Source organism: Myxocyprinus asiaticus, chromosome 37 (genome assembly GCF_019703515.2).
Source record: "Myxocyprinus asiaticus isolate MX2 ecotype Aquarium Trade chromosome 37, UBuf_Myxa_2, whole genome shotgun sequence".
Lineage (NCBI taxonomy): Eukaryota > Metazoa > Chordata > Actinopteri > Cypriniformes > Catostomidae > Myxocyprinus > Myxocyprinus asiaticus.
In genome coordinates this window covers 12,233,085-12,252,500 of record NC_059380.1, presented here as the reverse complement: position 1 = coordinate 12,252,500, position 19,416 = coordinate 12,233,085, and the positions used below count along the sequence as shown (strand labels likewise).

Sequence of the window (19,416 nt, the reverse complement as noted above, 5' to 3'; positions counted from 1 at the left end):
GAGGGAGATGCAAAGAATGGTGACGGATCGAGAGGGAAACACAAAGAAAGGTGACGCATCGTGAGTGAGACGCAAAGAATGGTGACGCATCGAGAGGGAGACGGAAAGAACGGTGACGGATCAAGTGGGAGACTCAAAGAAATGTGACGCATCGTGAGTGAGATGCAACGAGAGGGAGACGCAAAGAACGGTGACGGATCGAGAGGGAAACGCAAAGAACGGTGACACATCGTGAGGGAGATGCAAAGTACGGTGACGCATCGTGAGGGAGATGCAAATAACAGTGACGCATCGAGAGGGAGACGCAAAGAATGGTGACGGATCGAGAGGGAAACGCAAAGAAAGGTGACGCATCGTGAGTGAGATGCAAAGAACGGTGACACATCGTGAGGGAGATGCAAAATACGGTGACGCATCGAGAGGGAGACGCAAAGAATGGTGACGGATCGAGAGGGAAATGCAAAGAAAGGTGACACATCGTGAGGGAGACGCAAAAAACGGTGACGCATCGAGAGGGAGATGCAAAGAATGGTGACGGATCGAGAGGGAAACACAAAGAAAGGTGACGCATCGTGAGTGAGACGCAAAGAATGGTGACGCATCGAGAGGGAGACGGAAAGAACGGTGACGAATCAAGTGGGAGACTCAAAGTAAGGTGACGCATCGTGAGTGAGATGCAAAGAACAGTGACGCATCGAGAGGGAGACGCAAAGAATGGTGACGGATCGAGAGGGAAATGCAAAGAAAGGTGACACATCGTGAGGGAGACGCAAAAAATGGTGACGCATCGAGAGGGAGATGCAAAGAATGGTGACGGATCGAGAGGGAAACACAAAGAAAGGTGACGCATCGTGAGTGAGACGCAAAGAATGGTGACGCATCGAGAGGGAGACGGAAAGAACGGTGACGAATCAAGTGGGAGACTCAAAGTAAGGTGACACATCGTGAGTGAGATGCAAAGAACAGTGACGCATCGAGAGGGAGACGCAAAGAATGGTGACGGATCGAGAGGGAAACGCAAAGAAAGGTGACGCATCGTGAGTGAGATGCAAAGAACGGTGACACATCGTGAGGGAGATGCAAAATACGGTGACGCATCGAGAGGGAGACGCAAAGAATGGTGACGGATCGAGAGGGAAACGCAAAGAAAGGTGACACATCGTGAGGGAGACGCAAAAAACGGTGATGCATCGAGAGGGAGATGCAAAGAATGGTGACGGATCGAGAGGGAAACACAAAGAAAGGTGACGCATCGTGAGTGAGATGGAAAGAACGGTGACGCATCGAGAGGGAGATGGAAAGAACGGTGACGGATCAAGTGGGAGACTCAAAGAAAGGTGACGCATCGTGAGTGAGATGCAAAGAATGGTGACGCATCGAGAGGGAGACGCAAAGAACGGTGACGGATTGAGAGGGAAACGCAAAGAAAGGTGACACATCGTGAGGGAGACGCAAAAAACGGTGATGCATCGAGAGGGAGATGCAAAGAATGGTGACAGATCGAGAGGGAAACACAAAGAACGGTGACGCATCGAGAGGGAGACACAAAGAACGGTGACGCATCGAGAGGGAGACGCAAAGAACGGTGACGGATCGAGAGGGAAACGCAAAGAAAGGTGACGCATCGTGAGTGAGATGCAAGGACCGGTGAAGCATCGAGAGGGAGACGCAAAGAACGGTGACGGATCGAGTGGGAGACTCAAAGAAAGGTGACACATCGTGAGTGAGATGCAAAGAATGGTGACGCATCGTGAAGGAGACGCAAAGGACGGTGATGCATCGAGAGGGAGATGCAAAGTATGGTGACGGATCGAGAGGGAAACGCAAAGAAAGGTGACGCATCGTGAGTGAGATGCAAGGACCGGTGAAGCATCGAGAGGGAGACGCAAAGAACGGTGACGGATCGAGTGGGAGACTCAAAGAAAGGTGACACATCGTGAGTGAGATGCAAAGAATGGTGACGCATCGTGAAGGAGACGCAAAGGACGGTGATGCATCGAGAGGGAGATGCAAAGTATGGTGACGGATCGAGAGGGAAACACAAAGGTGACGCATCGTGAGTGAGATGCAAAGAACGGTGACTGATCAAGTGGGAGACTCAAAGAACGGTGACGCATCGAGAGGGAAACGCAAAGAAAGGTGACGCATCGTGAGTGAGATGCAAAGAACGGTGACGCATCGAGAGGGAGACGCAAAGAACGGTGACGGATCAAGAAGGAAACGCAAAGAAAGGTGACGCATTGTGAGTGAGATGCAAAGAACGGTGACGCATCGTGAAGGAGATGGAAAGAACGGTGACGCATAGAAAAGTGACGCATCGTGAGGGAGACGCAAGGAACGGTGACGTATTGAGAGGGAGACACAAATAAAGGTGACGCATAAAGAGGGAGATGCAAATAAAGGTGACGCATCGAGAGGGAGATGCAAAGAACTGTGACTGATCGAGAGGGAGACGCAAAGAAAGGTGACGCATAAAGAGGGAGATGCAAATAAAGGTGACGCATCGAGAGGGAGACGCAAAGAACGGTGACTGATCGAGAGGGAGACGCAAAGAAAGGTGATGCATCGTGAGGGAGATGCAAATAAAGGTGACTCATCGAGAGGGAGATGCAAAGAACGGTGACTGATCGAGAGGGAGACGCAAAGAAAGGTGACGCATTGTGAGGGAGACGCAAGGACCGGTGAAGCATCGAGAGGGAGACGGAAAGAACGGTGTCGAGTGAGAGCTGCCTGTGGCGGTGGCAGGTCTCTGTGGCGGCTCTCCCTGCCACGGAAAGATTTTACCCCTACTGCAGAATCGTGTGTTATTATTTCGTAGAAAGGGCGTCCCTTATTTTATATCTCTAAGTACACTTGCACTGTGAATAGTAAACGTAGGTCCATGGGTTGAGACAAAATAATTTATGGTCATCATGTTGAAAGCAGATAAGCAGTGATAGCATTTAAAAGTGAATGAGATTAATCTATTGATTTACCTCAAATATACTCCATTTGATTATGTTACTTGGTGTATAGCTGTAACCCTAAGAAACACTTTTAGCTAATTAATGACATCTAGAAAAAAGACATTGATTCTAACAGTTCCTTAAAGGACTGATTTGATATATTTTTTGTTTGTTCCCATTTTTTCTTAATTGGATAGCATGATGAAATCCAGTTAGTTTTAAACAAATTTCTTCAGTCAGTTTGTTTTCAAGACATGTTCACATCAGTTTTCATCACTACAGAAATAATTGAATTGGCGTCAACATTTTGAAGTCCAAGCACGATTATTTTTGTTTTATTATTATAATTTTTTTTAATTGGTTAAATATTTGATCAAATGTTGCTTTTCTAGTACAAAAGTCCTTGAGCCATATACTAAATTTGGGTGTGTTTTTAATGGTACATAATGTACATTTGTGAGTAAAAAAAATTCTGTCACCGTCAGTGAGTTTGAGAGTGCATTTGAGTAGTTTAAATAAGTTAAATATTATATAATATAATGTTTTTTCCTCATAATTGAATAAAAGAAAAATATAAGTGACTTCAATTCGGAGTGAAGTCTACAGGATTTTTCACTTAACATATTTAAATGTATTTCTCCACAGTTTATCATACAATAAACGTTTTCTTATGGTCAACTAATTACGCATACTTGTGTATTTTAATTTGTGCTATATTTGATCACTTGGTTACATTTGGGCTTATTTTTTCATCCTGCTTTTCTGCTTCACACGTATTTCCATTGGTAATATTTCTCTCTTTGTCGATAGGAAGGGGCCCTGACTGCTTTCAGGAAGACCTACGATAAGACTGTTGCACTTGGTCATCGCTTAGATATTGTCTTTTATCTGCTAAGGATAGGCCTGTTTTATATGGACAACGACCTCATCACCCGCAACACTGAGAAAGCCAAAAGGTACTATTGAAAGCCAGCGTAGAGCACATTTTTAATTCAAATTAACCTCATAAAAACCTATCCGGTTACATAACATGACCTGACACAGTAACTGTGGATATACAGTGATGTAAAAAAGTAACTGTGGATATACAGTGATGTAAAAAAGTTTGCCCCCTTACTGATTTCTTCTATTTTTGTGTATTTTTCATAATAAATTGTTTTAGCTCTTTAAACAAGATATAACATAAAACAAAGGCAATCTGAGTAAACAAAAAATACAGTTTTCAAATATATATATTTTTTACTGAAGCAAAATAGTTATCCAACACCAATATCACCCATGTGAAAAATGAACTGCTTCCTTGTGCTTAATAGCTGGTTGTGCCCCCTTCAGCAGCAACAACTGCAACCAAACGCTTACGATAACTGGAGATCAGTCTTTCACAACGCTGTGGTGGAATTTTGGCCCACTCTTCTTTGCAGAACTGCTTTAGTTCAGCCACATTGGAGGGTTTTCGAGCATGAACTGCCTGTTTAGTCAGGATTTTAACTAGGCCACTCCAAAATGTTAATTTTGCTTCTTTTGAGCCATTCAGAGGTGAACTTACTCCTATGCTTTGGATCATTGTCTTGCTGCATAATTTAGTTGCATTTGAGCTTCAACACACGGACTGATGACTGGAAGTTCTCCTTTAGGATTTTCAGGTAGAGAGCAGAATTCATGTTTCCTCAATTATTGCATGTCGCCTGGCCCTAAAGCAGCAAAGCATCCCCACACCATTACACTACCACCACCGTGCTTGACCGTAGGTATGATGTTCTTTTTGTGGAATTCTGTGTTTGATTTATGCCAGATGTAACGGGACCCCGTCTTCCAAACAGTTCCACTTTCGACTCATCAGTCCACAGAACATCTCAAAAGGTTTGAGGATCATCAAGGTGTGTTTTGGCAAAATTCAGACGTACATTAATGTTCTTCTGTGTTTGCAGTGGTTTTTGCCTCGCCATTCTTCCATGGATGGCATTTTTGGCCAGTGTCTTTCTGATAGTGGAGTCATGAACAGTGACCTTTATTGATCCTTGGCTTTTTTGTGACTTCCTGGATGAGTCGTTGCTGTGCTCTTGGAGGAATTTTGGAAGGTCGGCCACTTCTGGGAAGGTTCACAACTGTGCCAAGTTTTCTCCATTTGGAGATAATGGCTCTCACTGTGGTTCTTTGGGGTCCCAGAGCCTTTGAAATAGCTTTGTAACCCTTCCCAGAATTATGTATTTCAGTCACCTTTTTCTTCATTTCTGGAATTTCTTTCGACCTTGGCATAGTGTGCTACTGGATGAGACCTTTTAGCCAACTTCATGCTACTGAAAAAGTTCTATTTAGGTGTTGATTTGATTGAACAGGGCTGGCAGTAATCAGGCCTGGGTGTGTGTAGTTCAGCTGAACCCCATTATGAATGCAGTTTCATAGACTTGGGGATTTAGTAACTAAGGGGGCAGATACTTCTTCACACAGGCCCAGTTGGTATTGGATAACTTTTTTGCTTCAATAAATAACATTACCATTTAAAAACTGTGTTTACTCCAATTGCCTTTGTTTTATGTTAGATTTTTTTTTTTAAATTTAGTATGAAATATACACAAAAAGAGAAGAAATCAGGAAATACTTTTTCATAGCACTGTATATTAACTTGCATTTTCTCTTGGAATAACACAGATGTGCACTTGAACTCTGAATCAGTGGGTTGTGATATGTCATCTAGGCCAACAGGTTCTCATTTTGCTTTCAGCTTGATTGAAGAAGGTGGTGACTGGGACAGGAGGAATCGCCTGAAAGTGTATCAGGGCCTCTACTGTGTGGCCATTCGGGATTTCAAGCAGGCTGCAGAGCTGTTTCTGGACACCGTCTCTACATTCACTTCTTATGAGCTCATGGACTACAAGACTTTTGTCACTTACACTGTGTATGTGTGTATGATTGCACTGAAGAGGCCGGACCTGAGAGAGAAGGTATAATCTGGGTTAAATGTTGTGCTTGTGGACGTTTCATAGCACTGAATAAATCTTATTGTTAAGATCTTGCTTTAGACCATAATCTTACAAAAAACTGTGGTTGTCCTGTAAGTCTCTGGTCAGTAGATTTGTCTTTGAGAGTTTATGGAATTGGATCACATTTTGCACTCTGATCTTTTCTCAGGTGATTAAAGGTGCCGAGATCTTGGAGGTGTTGCACAGTTTACCTGCTGTTCGTCAGTACCTCTTCTCTCTCTATGAGTGCCGTTATTCAGTATTCTTCCAGTCACTGGGTAAATAAATTAATATTGTAGACCAGTAGTAGCTTATATTAGAAACGTTTTTTGTCCCCTCATTAAATAATTTTACACCTCAAAAAATTAATGAACTTTAAAAAAATGATCTCAATCATTTACAGACATGAGATTAAGACTCTACTCTCTCTTTTGCCACTGATGTCTTAAAGAAATAGTTCACTCAAAAATGAAAATTCTCATGATTTACTCACCCTCATGCTATCCCAGATGTGCGCAAGTTTCTTTCTTCTGCAGAACACAAGGTTTTTAGAGGAGTATTTCAGCTCTGTAGGTCCATACAATGCAAGTGAATGGTGACCAAAATTTTGAAGCTCCAAAAAGCTCATAAAGGCAGCATAAAAGTAATCCATACGACTTTAGTGGTTTAATCCATGTCTTCAGAAGTGATCCAATCTGTTTTGGGAAAAATGTGTAGTGTATAGTAAAACCCCTTTTCACTGTTAATCTTGACATCAACAGTCTCCTTGGCGATCTTGATTTCTAGCTCGATTACACTTTCTAGTGCCATCTAGGGTCATGCATCAAGCACTAGGATGTGAGATCGAGCTTGAAGTCATGATCGTGCCTAGAGTGACATTTTGGTGTTCTCAACCAAAATCGATTGGATCTCTTTTATGCTGCCCTAAAGTTTTTGTTTTTTTTGTTTTCAAAGTCTGTGTCACCATTCACTTGCATTGTATGAAGCTGAGATATTCTTCTAAAAGTCTTTGTGTTTGCAAAAGACAGTCGTACACATGTGGGATGACATGAGGGTGAATAAATGATGAGAAAATGTTCATTTTTGGGCAAACTAACCCTTAAACTGTTATTTTTATTAATTTGTAGTGTTCACATGTTGAGTGCTTCTTCAAATCAGCCCTTCTGTCATTGATAAAAAATGTGTTGGTGAAATGTTCCATCTGTTTCTTTCTTACAGCTCGAGTGGAACAGGAAATGAAGCAAGATTGGTTGTTTGCTCCACACTACCGTTATTATGTTCGAGAGATGCGCATACTGGCCTACAGCCAGCTGCTGGAATCCTACCGCTCCCTCACACTGGGCTACATGGCTGAGGCTTTCGGAGTCAGCACAGAATTCATCGACCAGTATGCTCCCAGATTTATATATACATATACGCAAATCAGACCAAAAAAATCAAGAGAATTTGGATGGCGCTTTTTAATTGATCTGTTGATGTATTTCTACAGTCACGTTTGGTCTTTTTCTCTCTTAAGGGAACTCTCACGATTCATCGCTGCAGGCCGTTTACATTGCAAGATTGACAAAGTCAATGAGATTGTGGAAACCAACAGGTGAAGACCTAAACTTTCAAATGATAGTCTTAATCATGCCTCACATTTATGGTAAATGCACTATTTTTTCTGTCTTTTTTCAGACCTGATAGTAAGAACTGGCAGTACCAGGAAACCATCAAGAAGGGAGATCTCCTGCTTAACAGAGTGCAGAAGCTGTCCAGAGTGATTAACATGTAGTCCTGCATGTGGTAGCACTTGTTCAATACCAATACATTTGTTTTGTTTTATGTACAGTCTATAATAAATCTGAATTGGAGAAAACCATTACATTTTTCTTCGCTGTTTGAGAGAGTGAAAAGAATATCCGACACATTTTTTCTTATAAATAACTGTATAAATTATTTTTTATATTTACAGAAACTTGTTACAAAACAAATATACTATACAATATTTTCTTTAAATAATAATTAAATGTACCCTACTGTGTTTGTTCATGAATTACATAGCAGCCAACACACAAAAGTCCAGCTGATCAAATGATTTTGAATATGTATACATAAAAAAAAAGAAATCTAAATATACACACTTGTACATAGTTTATATGTAGAGGCCACTTCCCCAAAAAGCAAACTGCGTTTATCTTCGATTCACATTCCAAATCTGTGGTGTTTTAACAAACATCTTCACAAAGCTTTCATCATATGAAAACATTGGCGTTACAATATCAAGATAAACAGTACATTTATCTGTCTAAAACATTGGTTGAAATCATTGACTTAAGGAGACAATGTCCCCATTTTTCACAAAAATATCTATCCCTCTGACTTTAATATCAAAAGTAGTCGAAGTCATAAAAGAATACAAGGGACAGACGGGAAGCATTTATCATGTCATTGTCAAGTGATGCTCCTCTGCGATGCGCTTTTCATTTATTGGCCTGTGTCAGTTACCGCTGTAGTTAAAGAGGAAAAGGGCAACATATGAGATTCCTAGGCAGGTTTTAAAAAGCAAGTTTCTAAACCCTTATATAACATTCAAGTAAAGTTACATGTAGACGAGAAACTAATTCAGGCACTTTCTCTTTTTAGTGAAGAGTTAAAAGAAATGCAAATTAATATGTAATTAAAAAGCAATGTATCCAATTACAACGTTTGGCAACAGTGGTGCAAGCAGTTTTGCACTGTACAACTGTTTGAACAAAAGTCTTGTTCCCTAGTCCCTCTCCCAGTTAGAAAAGTCCAACTACTAAATAAACCAGACTTTACATCTTTTGCACAGTTGAACAGGCCATTTTTTTCACATTCTCTGACCACTTGGTTTAAGATGGGGAGGCATCACAAAAAGCACTTTTAAACCTGAAAATAACCGCAATATATATGGGGTAGATGATTTCCCACTACTGTGGTAACAATCCGTCCGGGGTAACTCAGCATATGACTAACAAGTAGCTGTGTTCCGATAGTGGCGTATTGCATTATCAGCTTGGCAGTGAACCACTTCAATAATCTTAGAACGTTTCCATTTACTAAATAAATAATAATGATCTCAATTGTACCAAAAATCATTTAAGAAAATGCCTGTGCAAAAATACATCTCAATATGTACAATTCTTTAACAAAATATGTATTCTGAAATAGGGATACTTAAATATTTGTTTTGGTTTTTGTGTATGAAAAAAGCCAAAGGAAAAACAAATCATGCTCTACTTCTCAGCAATGATTGATGACTGACATCAGTGGAGTTAAGGAATTTACAGGAGTTTTAAAGAGCCCCAATTTGCGCAACAAAATCCAGCTCAACTCTAGTACAAATGAATCCACTTCCTTGAAGATCAACTCATCTAAGGATCTATTGCCTTTTAAGTTGACAGGACCACAATAAAAATGAAAATTCATATCAGGATGCCCAGCTACTAACCTCTTTAGGGTCTTGAATAACAACAGTTTGTGTTTGAACAATACATGCTGCAGGAACGTTCAGCAGCAGTACAAAGTAGTGGTTATTCGACTTCTTGTGATGGTCAGTCTACAGCACATACTTTTAAATATTTCCTGCAATACAGGATGTATGTGTCTCACAGTATAGAGTGTCATGTAGATGTTTATTCCTTTGTTGAGATGATAGAAGTGTCAGTGACTCTGTAATGTTGGTCTATGGCTCAACATTAACTGTAGCCACAAGCCCCTTTTTGAGATTGAAACAGCACAAAACAAACCATGCCAAAGGTATTAACACCGTAACACCAGGAAACTTCTACAGTCTTTTTCAAATGAGACTACTGCTTTTAGTACATCAATATTTCAGCACATGCTTCTTTAGTGCTACGATCAGTAATTAGAGGTGAAACGTCACCTGGCATCTGTCTCTTTTTGTTCCTGCAAAAGTGTTTTTTTTTTTTTGTGTGTGCATGTGCTAAAAGCTTTCCTAAAGCAAGCCTTAAATGTACCTAAAACTGAGACTAGACTTGTTTAATGACCTTTTCCAAGGCAAGCATAGCTGTCACATTTTTAAGTAATTATTAAACTATGGTATTTAAAGGAATATTCTGAGTTCAATACAAGTTAAAGGGTTAGTTCACCCAAAAATGAAAATTCTCTCATCATTTACTCATACCATCCCAGATGTGTTTGACTTTCTTTCATCTGCTGAACACAAATGAAGATTTTTAGAAGAATATCTCAGCTCTGTAGGTCCATGTAATGCAAGTGAATGGGTGCCAAAATTCTGAAGCTCCAAAATCCACCTAAGGGCAACATAAAAATACTCCAGATGACTGAAGAGATATGATAGGTGTGGGTGAGAAACAGATCAATTTTTAAGTCCTTTTTCCTTAACTTTCTCTTTTTGTTTTGATTTTGGTGATTCACATTCTTCATGCATATCGCCCCCTACTGGGCAGGGAGGAGAAGTTACGATAATAATAAAAAAAAAAACTTAAATATTGATCTGTTTCTCACCCACACCTATCATATCGTGTCTGAACACAAGTATTTAACCACTGGAGTCGGATGGATTACTTCTATGCTTCCTTTATGTGGATTTTGGAGCTTCAAAATTTGGCACCCATTCACTTGCATTACATGAACCTACACAGCTGAAATATTCTTCTAAAAATCTTTGAGTTCTGCAGAAGAAAGTAAGTCATACACAGATGGGATGCCAAGAGGGTGAGTAAATCATGAGATTTTTGGGTGAACTATCCCTTTAAGCTCAATCGACAGCATTTGTGGCATAATGTGGATTACCACAAAAATTTTAGATATAATTTAGACTCGTCCCTCCAAAAAATCGAGGTTACAGTGAGGCACTTACAATGGAAGTGAATGTGGCCAATTTTTGGAAGGTTTAAAGGCAGAAATGAGAAGCTTATAATTTTATAAAAGCACTTACATGAATTCTCCTGTTAAAACTCATGTATTATTTGAGCTGTTGTTTAAATTGTCATTTTAGGGTTTGTTGACATTACATCGTCATGGCAACAAAGTTGTAAAATTGGCTATAACTTTACACAGAAAAGGCTGGTAAGCGATTTTATCACACTAAAATCATGTTAACTCACAGATTGTATGTCTTGTGGCTACACTTATAAAAAAGTGAGTATTTTAACATTCAAATTGGCCCCCATTCACTTCCATTGTAAGAGCTCCACTGTAACCTCATTTTTTAACTTTTTATTTTTTTTTATGAAAAGGACAAGTCAAAATGTATTTTTGTTGTAATTAATATTAAACCACAAATTCTGTCAATTGGGCTTAACTTGTATTGAACCCGGAATATTCCATTAAGAGGATTACAGTGTTTTCTCAAGATTTTTGGGGAGATTCAGGAGATTACTGTTGCTTGGCTACTAACATAAACCTGAAAAATATAACTACTGAAATCCCTAATAAATTAATGTGGTGGGGAAAAAAGTGCTTTAGCTAATGCAGTGTTCAAGTTCACTTATGAGTTGGATTTTACTGTAAAAAATAAAATAAAAAGGAATTGCAAGAAAGTAGGCCAAAGTAACTATCGTTTAGCTTCTCTGAAATAAGTCTCAAGGTAATAATAATAATTCCCTTGAATAAAATCTGATCTAAATTTAAGATTAAATTTTTTACTGCTATCATGTGTCATGATAAATCCTGAATGGTATTTTGTTCTGTTTGCTATGCTAGTTGTTTAAGCCTGTAAACAAAATGTGGTCAAAAGAAACTTGAAAAATTCTAGTTTGCATAATGTTTAAATTTATGTTGCTCATTTTTGAAAGTCCACAGCTTGAACATCATACTCAGCCTGCCAGTGAGAGAACGAGCATTCATGTATTACATTTAACTTTTGTTGATTGTGTTTCTACTGCAGGAATTGTTGATGTCTGCTTGCTCTGCTGTACACTTCCTCCAAGACTCAGTTCAGGCAGAGTAGGGTTTAAGTTTCCAGTGTTCTGGCGTCACACTCTTGCATTCGTTCCGTCCAGCATCCACACACTCAAGTTAAGTTGCTCGCATAGTACATCCCTCCTATGCTTGGTAGTGTTGGTGAGGCTGCATTCCAGCCCAAATCTGTACCTTCGAACCCCAGCAGAAGTACCCAAGCTTGGCAGCTCTTGCTCAACGCAGAAGGCATTGTACCAAATGGTGCATTGTATAGATTCATTATAACCTCCGACAAGAGAACTAGATCTCTCTGGCTTATTATCCTATACCCGCAGAGTCCCCCTGCATGGCTTTGAAAGGAAATCCCCATGAAGGACATCAATGGGCCACCCAGTGTGCATTCCACCCTGAGGATTGTAGGAAGAGTAAGAGAAAAAGAAGGCCTCGTGCAGTGTGGCATGAGGGGGCTGAGGGAGCTCTGGGTCCAGCCTACTGCTCAGCACGCTCAGAGCCTCCACACCTGTGTCAGGGACGAGCCTTTGGCTGGGAGAAAAGTAGTACAAAAATGTGAGCTTGTGTAGAAGATACAATATTATTCCTTACAATACAACAATAAAAATACTGACACACTAACCTGATGTATGAGTGAATTGTTGGGAAGCCCCGGTGGTCCAGGTATAGAGCGAGAGTGTTTGCTGTGGATGTTGTTGATTGATGGAGACTTGGCCATTTTAGGCCTGCCAGGACTCTGTCCTACTCCCCCTCCTGTTCCAGACACTGTTGAAATCATTACAAAATTTCACTTCAATGACAAACAAAACAAAAAACAACACTATACACTACAGCAAACACAGCAAATACTAATTATGTAAAAATTTGCAAAAGACTTTGAGTTTATAGCTCTGCTAGGATTTTAAGATGTGAATACAGAAAAAAACTGAAAGAAATCAGCAGTCCTACATGATTTAGTTCAGTTTTGAAATAAACCTATAAATTCAGTTTAAGAGTTAAATCTAAACTGAAATGAAACAGAAACCAGACCAAAACTGAACTGAAACAGAAACTAGCTTAATACTAAACTGAAATGAAACGTAAACTGGATTAATACTAAATTGATATGAAACAGAAAGTTGGCTGATACTAAACCGATACGAAACAAAGTCTGGATTAAAATCGGGTTGGGAACTGAGAACTGGTTCTTGTTCAGAACATGTTCCCTTTTTTTAAAAAAAACACCTGAACTGTATAATTGTCATAAATTTTGGATCTGTCAATGGCTCTTGAAGGTGCAATTTTCTGCAGATGTGGATGGAACACCAAACTAAATTTGTTTCCTGTAGGGTAATTGGCAGCGCTGCCCCTCTACTGAATCTATAATGCGAAAGTATAGTCTGATTCCTGAAAGAATGCCACTTATGAGCCGGTTCTTTTTAGTGAATCAAAAGCATACAGCTTGACAAGTTTAGTGCAGCTGCCAAACAAATGACTCAAAAACAGTGATTAAAAAACACTTATACATCAGTCGGAGATGTTACTGAATTAATCTTACTGAAGCACAAATAATCATTTTCGTCACATCCAACTCAAAATGAAATAACTTACTGTTGTGCAATGTTGGTCTTAAAGGAATATTCCTGGTTCAATATGTGTTAAAGGGTTAGTTCACACAAAAATTAAAATTCTCTCATCATTTACTCACCCTCATGCCATCCCGGATGTGTATGACTTTCTTTCTTCTGCTGAACACAATCAAAGATTTTTTGAAGAATTTCTCAGCTCTGTAGGTCCATACAATGTAAGTGAATGGGTGCCAAAAGTTTGAAGCACCAAAAGGGCAAAATAAAAGTACTCCAGACGACTATGGTGGTTAAATCCATGTCTTCAGAAGCGATATGATAGGTGTGGGTGAGAAACATATCAATATTTAAGTCCTTTTTTACTATAAATTATCCTCCCCGCTCAGTCAATTTCCACTTTACTTTCACTTTCTCATTCTCCCTCTGTTTTTGGTGATTCACATCCTTCTTGTATATCACCCCCTACTGGGCAGGGAGAAGAATTTATGATAAAAAATTACTTGAATATTGATTTGTTTTTCCCCCACACCTATTTTATGCTCCCTACATGTGAATTTTGGAGTTTTACAATTTTGGCACCCATTCACTTACATTGTATGGACCAACAGAGCTGAAATATTCTTCTAAATATCTTAGTTTGTGTTCTGCAGAAGAAAGAAAGTAATCTCACATCTGAGATGGCATGAGGGTGAGTAAATGATGAGAATTTAAATTTTTGGGTTAACCATCCCTTTAAGCTCAATCTACAGCATTTGTGGCATAATGTTGATAACCCCAAAAATTTATGTTGGCTTGTCCATCCTTTACATATATATATACTGTATATATACACTACCGGTCAAAAGTTTTGAAACACTCGTTCTTTATTATTATTTTTTTTAATTCTTTTTCAGATTTTAGAATAATAGTAAAGTCATCAAAACTATGGAATAACACAAATGGAACTATGGGAATTATGTTGTGACTAAACAAAATCCAAAATAAATCAAAACTGTGTTATATTTTAGCATCTTCAAAGTAGTCACCCTTTGCCTAGAATTTGCAGACATGTACTCTTGACATTTTCTCAAACAACTTCTTGAGGAAAGTCATGAAAGTTAATAGGGCCAGTCCGTAAGTTACAATACTCACTGTTTCAAAAGTATACGCACAAGACAGAAACAATATTTGTTTACATGATTTTTGTGTTATGAAATCGCTTACTAAACTTTTCTGTGTAAAGTTATATCCAATTTTACAACTTCGTTGCCATGCCGATGTAACGACGAAAACCCTGTAATCCCAGTTATTGACGATTTAATGAACTTTACAGCTCAAATAATGTTTTAAAAGAAGAACTGATGTAAGTGCTTTTATAAAATTGTAAGCTTCACATTTCTGCCTTTAAACCCTCCAAAAGATGGCCCCATCCACTTCCATTGCAAGTGCCTCACTATAACCTTGTTTTTGCTTTTTGTTTTTAAGAAAAGGAGGGAGGAGTCTAAATTATTATTAATATTTTTGTGGTTATTAGCATTATGCCACAAATGGTGTTGATTGAGCTTCACTTGTATTGAACCCAGAATACTACAGGATGCGTGGAGCGGATTTCGTCATCAGCAGAGTGCTCGAGCACTGAACGTGTGCAACCAGATTTTTCAAACCACGCATACTGTGAACGGGCAGAAACAGTATGCGCCTTAAATTATTTGTACTAATTAGTGGGTCCACAAGGTGGCGACACACAATTGAGCAGTCACGAAGAAGCGCTAGATGATGATGTAATCGCTGCTAGACAACAGGTGATGAAGGTGGAAATGCACGTCAAGAGCACGTGTGTGAGGAGGTCAGGAGATTTCTGCATTTGTACAACTTCAGTCTGAAGGAATATCTTAATGGACATCTTTATGGGTCTGAATTCCTGATGAGAAATTGTCCAGTATCTCATAGCAGTCGTAGCAGGCATGCTCCAATACTTTGAAAGGTTAGCGTTCGACTGTACGCAGACGCTAAGCTTTCGCGTCAAAACCGAAGTATGCTTTGGGCTTAAGGCTCCTGAGATTTAAAACAGGCAGTGCATTGGTAGTACTTATGGCAATGTGTTAAAGATGAGTTTTGACATGATTTTTGTTTAATCAGTGGAATTTTATTAAGTAACAAATGAATGAATAAAATATGTTTTTGTTTAGAATTGTTATTAAATGTACAGTAGGGATCATTTATTGTATTGCATTTATACCTCTAAAAAGTCTTGCCTTCTAAAAGATTTGTATTAAATTTACTTCCGATTTGTTATATCTGCTTCTTCGAAATCTGAAATGATCTCATCATTTGGCAACTGGCTGCTGAGGGCAGAAAATGCTTAAGAATTGCATTTCTTATTTCCTAAAATTGATCAAAAAAATAAATAAACCAAAATTAAACAGAAACTGGATCAACAATCGATGGCCCTTGATTGACTCTGGATTAATTTTGATTATGCACCTGTGCTGTTCAGGCTACTTGAGCCAGGTGAGCCCTTCCTCCTTTTGGCTTCCAGGCGTGCATCTCTGTGGTGATCGCTTGTCTGGTGAATGAATGGGCCGAGAGAGAGGGTAGAGTCGCTGCTGTTCATCACCACGCTCATTCGTTTAATTGACTCCGCTGGGCTTCCTGAGGGAGGACCACGCCCTGCCGACTCCTGCTTTAAACTCAGAGAGTTGGCCCTGCCTGGAGTGCAGTTTACCCCCACACTGTACACCCCGCTGTGGGATGAAGACGTCGATGATGATGAGAATGATGTTGGAGTGGAGGCAAGCGTGGTGTGGTACGTGCTCCCTAGGCTGCCCGCATTTACCGCACAGTTCTTCTTAAAAGAGGAAGAAGAGGATGAGGAAGATTCAGAGGTGTAAGTGCTATGGGAGGTTAACAGAGTACTGTTTTTCCGTTTCTTGCCTGAACTGAGGCTACTGCTTCCACTACTGCTGACACTAACACTGCTATTAGTGTTGCCCTTGACGATAGAGTTACTTAGGCTGGAGGATGGCTCCCTCGCCCTGAAGGACTTTGTTCCAGATCTGGATTTAAGGGGTCGGTTGGAGCCCAGAGAGGGGAGCGAGGACGAGTGGGCTGAAGGCATCTGGGGTGATGAGGCGGACACTTGTCTAGACGTGCCACTGTAGGCGGGCTGCTCAGTGGTGGAGGCTTGCGGAGAAGAGCGGGCATTCAGGGTGGTTCCGTATGACAGGACTGGCTTGCTGTCATAGGGCGGTGGTGAGGACAGGCTGTGAAAGCCTGTGGAAATGGAGGATGAAGAGGAAGAGTGGGAGGTTGTGCTTGCCCGGTGGGAGGCTGTTAGTGTTGTTGAAGAGTTCTCCAACACCAAAGGGATTTTCCTATAGAGTAAAACATGAAATGACAATAATGTAACCTCTAAGAAATTAATTGCACTCATCAGAAATAGGGATGGAAGGGTAGACTACTACAGCGTTACCCAACCCCCACAGCACCACCAGTAAGGCTCAAGTACCCCTTCATTGACACAAAACCAAAAATGTCTACCAAAGGCTAAATATAAAGTAACGTTATCATTAATACTGTAATATCCTATATGTATGTATATAGTGTTGTAATATGTTTTTTACTGTATATGTTCTGTCTACCAAATGATTAAAAAAAACTATTATATAATAATTATTTTTTATAGTTATAGTTACATATTGTTAACATGCTTTTGAGGTCTCACTCACTTCCACCTTTGTGAGTTGACATGTTTGTCCAACATGGTGGTCAGAGCACACCGGACTTGATCCCACCGCCGATCAAACGCATAACAACCTCTCCCGAACAATCGACTTCCAAAAGTGCAGTACTGGTGAAAGACACAGAGAGAACTAAAAAACTGCATCAACAGCTTAGTGATTTAAAAGCTGAAAATAAATTATCATAATGTATATTTAGTCACTTTCTAAGCTGGCATTTGAGTCAATTACAAAAATTCACCACTTTAAGAAATAGTTCTGTCATTATTTAGCCACCTATACTGTTATTTTATATTTGTTATTTTTTTTGTGGAACCTAAAACAAAATGTAGAAAATGTTTCACTTAGGTCGTTTTCTTATGGCTCATTCAAACGAATCATTCAGTCATACTTGTGAGCCAGATCAACAGGTTCATTGAAAACAACCGACTCAAAAGAACGATTTGTTCTTAAGTTCAACTAACTGACTTGGAATATAGTGCACAAGTCATTTTGACTACTTTTATGGTGGTCAGCTGTGGTAACTATGCTCTACCGCTCTATGGAAATGTTCTGCATGAAGACAGCTCAAATAATCACATTTTTTTTCTTCCACAGAAGCAAGCAAGCAATACGCATTTGAAATTATATGAAGGTAAGTAAAGACAGAATTTCCATTTTTCAGTAAACTATTCCTTTAAAACCCCATAAATGGACTAAATTGGTCCTCTTTCCAATCAGTGCCAAATAATGTACAAAACAACACTTTAAGACCACAAGGTTTCATGTACTTACAGCAGTTGGTCGTGGGTGGTAACCTGAATAATGGCAGTCCAGTTTCTCTGTGTTCTCCTCTCTCTCCTCGTTCTCACCCTCATCGCTGGCCTCGGTACCAGCGGGGGCTTGATGACAGTGGTGGGCCTGCTCGTGGGCAATAGCTGGGTCTCCTCCACTGTGAGAATTACTGCTGTTAAGTCTAAGAGAAAGCAGAGCACCATCAGACTTTTAGTTGGATGTTCACATTTTCTTCAACCCAATTAAAGAAAAAAAGACAAATGGAGATGTATTAAGTTTACTAAAGCAGGGGCTTTCAAACTGGGGTAAGGGGACCCCCATGGAACTGCAAGGGGGTGCTAGGTAGTCCTTTGAGTACATTTGAGAACAACACAACAATAACACATTATATACAAAAAGTATTTTTTGGCCTGTCAAAGATCACATTTTAAAATATTAAATGCGTTTTAGACAATTGTATCACTTTTACTTATAATTCTGATTTTCGGAATTCTGAATATTTGTACTTGAGAATAAATGTTTCTGTTGACTTTCACGTCACTACATTTTAAAGAGAAAATTAATACTTTTACTCCCATAAATTTCTCCCAGCCTCTTGTTACTTTTGCAACTGAACACCGCAAAAAATAACATAGCTGTGTGTGTAAACTGTATGCGGATCGGAAATAGTGATGTCTGATTCGTGAAAGAATCATTTGAACTGAATCATTAACATTGGATTCCTTTGAATAGGTAAAAAAGATTCAAAAAGTGGTCTAAATGATTCATTTGGCGAATCACAAATCTGAATCAAAATCATAAGGAAGTGCGCGGCAAACAATGCCTGTTGTGTCGTCTCCACTGAAGAAGAGATGCTCATGTAAATTTTAATCTGCGGTTTGACTGAATTAATTTGACAGGTTTTAACAAACGTTAAGAACGTTATGAAATAATTATGAAAATGTTCAATCAGTCTTCTGCCTCTCCAGGAGACCTGTTCATATCAAGTTTCAAGTCAATAAATGCAGTTAATGTTTACATTAAAACAAGATACAATGTGTATATAATGACCATATTTGCTCATTTAACCTGAAAAAGATAGTAACAAGGAAAATGTTTTGAAGATGTGAATGGTGCTTGACTAAGCAAAACTACAGTTTTCTGGGTGGTTGCTAAGGTATTCTCAGTGCTTTTTGCAATTGCAGGTTGTTGCTATTCTGTTGCTGTGTTGTTCTATATGTTTGTAGCACATTGCTGTGCAATTGCTAGGCTGTTCTGGGTGGTTGCCAGGTTGTTGCTATGCTGTTGCTAAGTTGTTCTCTGTTTTTTTTAGAACATTGCTAGGGTGGGTCGTTGCCGGGTGGATGCTTACTGGCCCAAATGAAGAGCCCACCCACAAGTCTCTATTCTGGTCACTAAATATGGCTCAGTTCCTTCCTTCAATTTTCTAATTTGTTATGGACTTTTTGTTTTTTCTTCATATCAATCATTTGTAAAATCTGCATACAGACAACACATTTCAGTTATGTTGTAGTTTATGCTGCGTTCAAGTCCTCCTGGGAAGTTCGTA

At 39.4% G+C, this 19,416-nt stretch overlaps 2 protein-coding genes and 1 long non-coding RNA gene across 6 annotated transcripts in view; 2 read left to right on the top strand and 1 right to left on the bottom strand.

Annotated features, from left to right (window-relative positions):
* Positions 1-2,715, top strand: part of LOC127427704 (uncharacterized) — a 5,465-nt gene extending 2,750 nt beyond the window's left edge. The window contains exons 2-4 of one of the 2 annotated variants that reach the window (XR_007894970.1): positions 1-221; positions 346-2,402; positions 2,589-2,715. The exon at positions 1-221 is cut by the window's left edge and continues 43 nt beyond it. This is a non-coding gene — a long non-coding RNA (uncharacterized LOC127427704). The other variant, XR_007894971.1, reaches the window with a different exon arrangement.
* The window catches only part of LOC127427702 (26S proteasome non-ATPase regulatory subunit 6), a 13,710-nt gene extending 5,944 nt beyond the window's left edge, over positions 1-7,766 (top strand). The window contains exons 3-8 of the mRNA XM_051675454.1: positions 3,756-3,901; positions 5,668-5,887; positions 6,075-6,183; positions 7,124-7,292; positions 7,422-7,499; positions 7,583-7,766. Coding sequence (XP_051531414.1) covers positions 3,756-3,901; positions 5,668-5,887; positions 6,075-6,183; positions 7,124-7,292; positions 7,422-7,499; positions 7,583-7,679 — 819 coding nt within the window. The 3' untranslated portion in view covers positions 7,680-7,766. The remainder of the gene's footprint in view (positions 1-3,755; positions 3,902-5,667; positions 5,888-6,074; positions 6,184-7,123; positions 7,293-7,421; positions 7,500-7,582) is intronic.
* Positions 7,767-7,872: 106 nt separating this feature from the next.
* The window catches only part of LOC127427700 (ataxin-7-like), a 51,145-nt gene continuing 39,601 nt past the window's right edge, over positions 7,873-19,416 (bottom strand). For all 3 annotated transcript variants that reach the window (XM_051675446.1, XM_051675448.1, XM_051675447.1), the window contains 5 exons: positions 17,868-18,048; positions 17,082-17,203; positions 15,838-16,727; positions 12,432-12,574; positions 7,873-12,340 (listed from right to left, as the gene is read on the bottom strand). In XM_051675446.1, the coding sequence (XP_051531406.1) occupies positions 12,323-12,340; positions 12,432-12,574; positions 15,838-16,727; positions 17,082-17,203; positions 17,868-18,048 (1,354 nt within the window). In that variant the 3' untranslated portion in view covers positions 7,873-12,322. The remainder of the gene's footprint in view (positions 12,341-12,431; positions 12,575-15,837; positions 16,728-17,081; positions 17,204-17,867; positions 18,049-19,416) is intronic.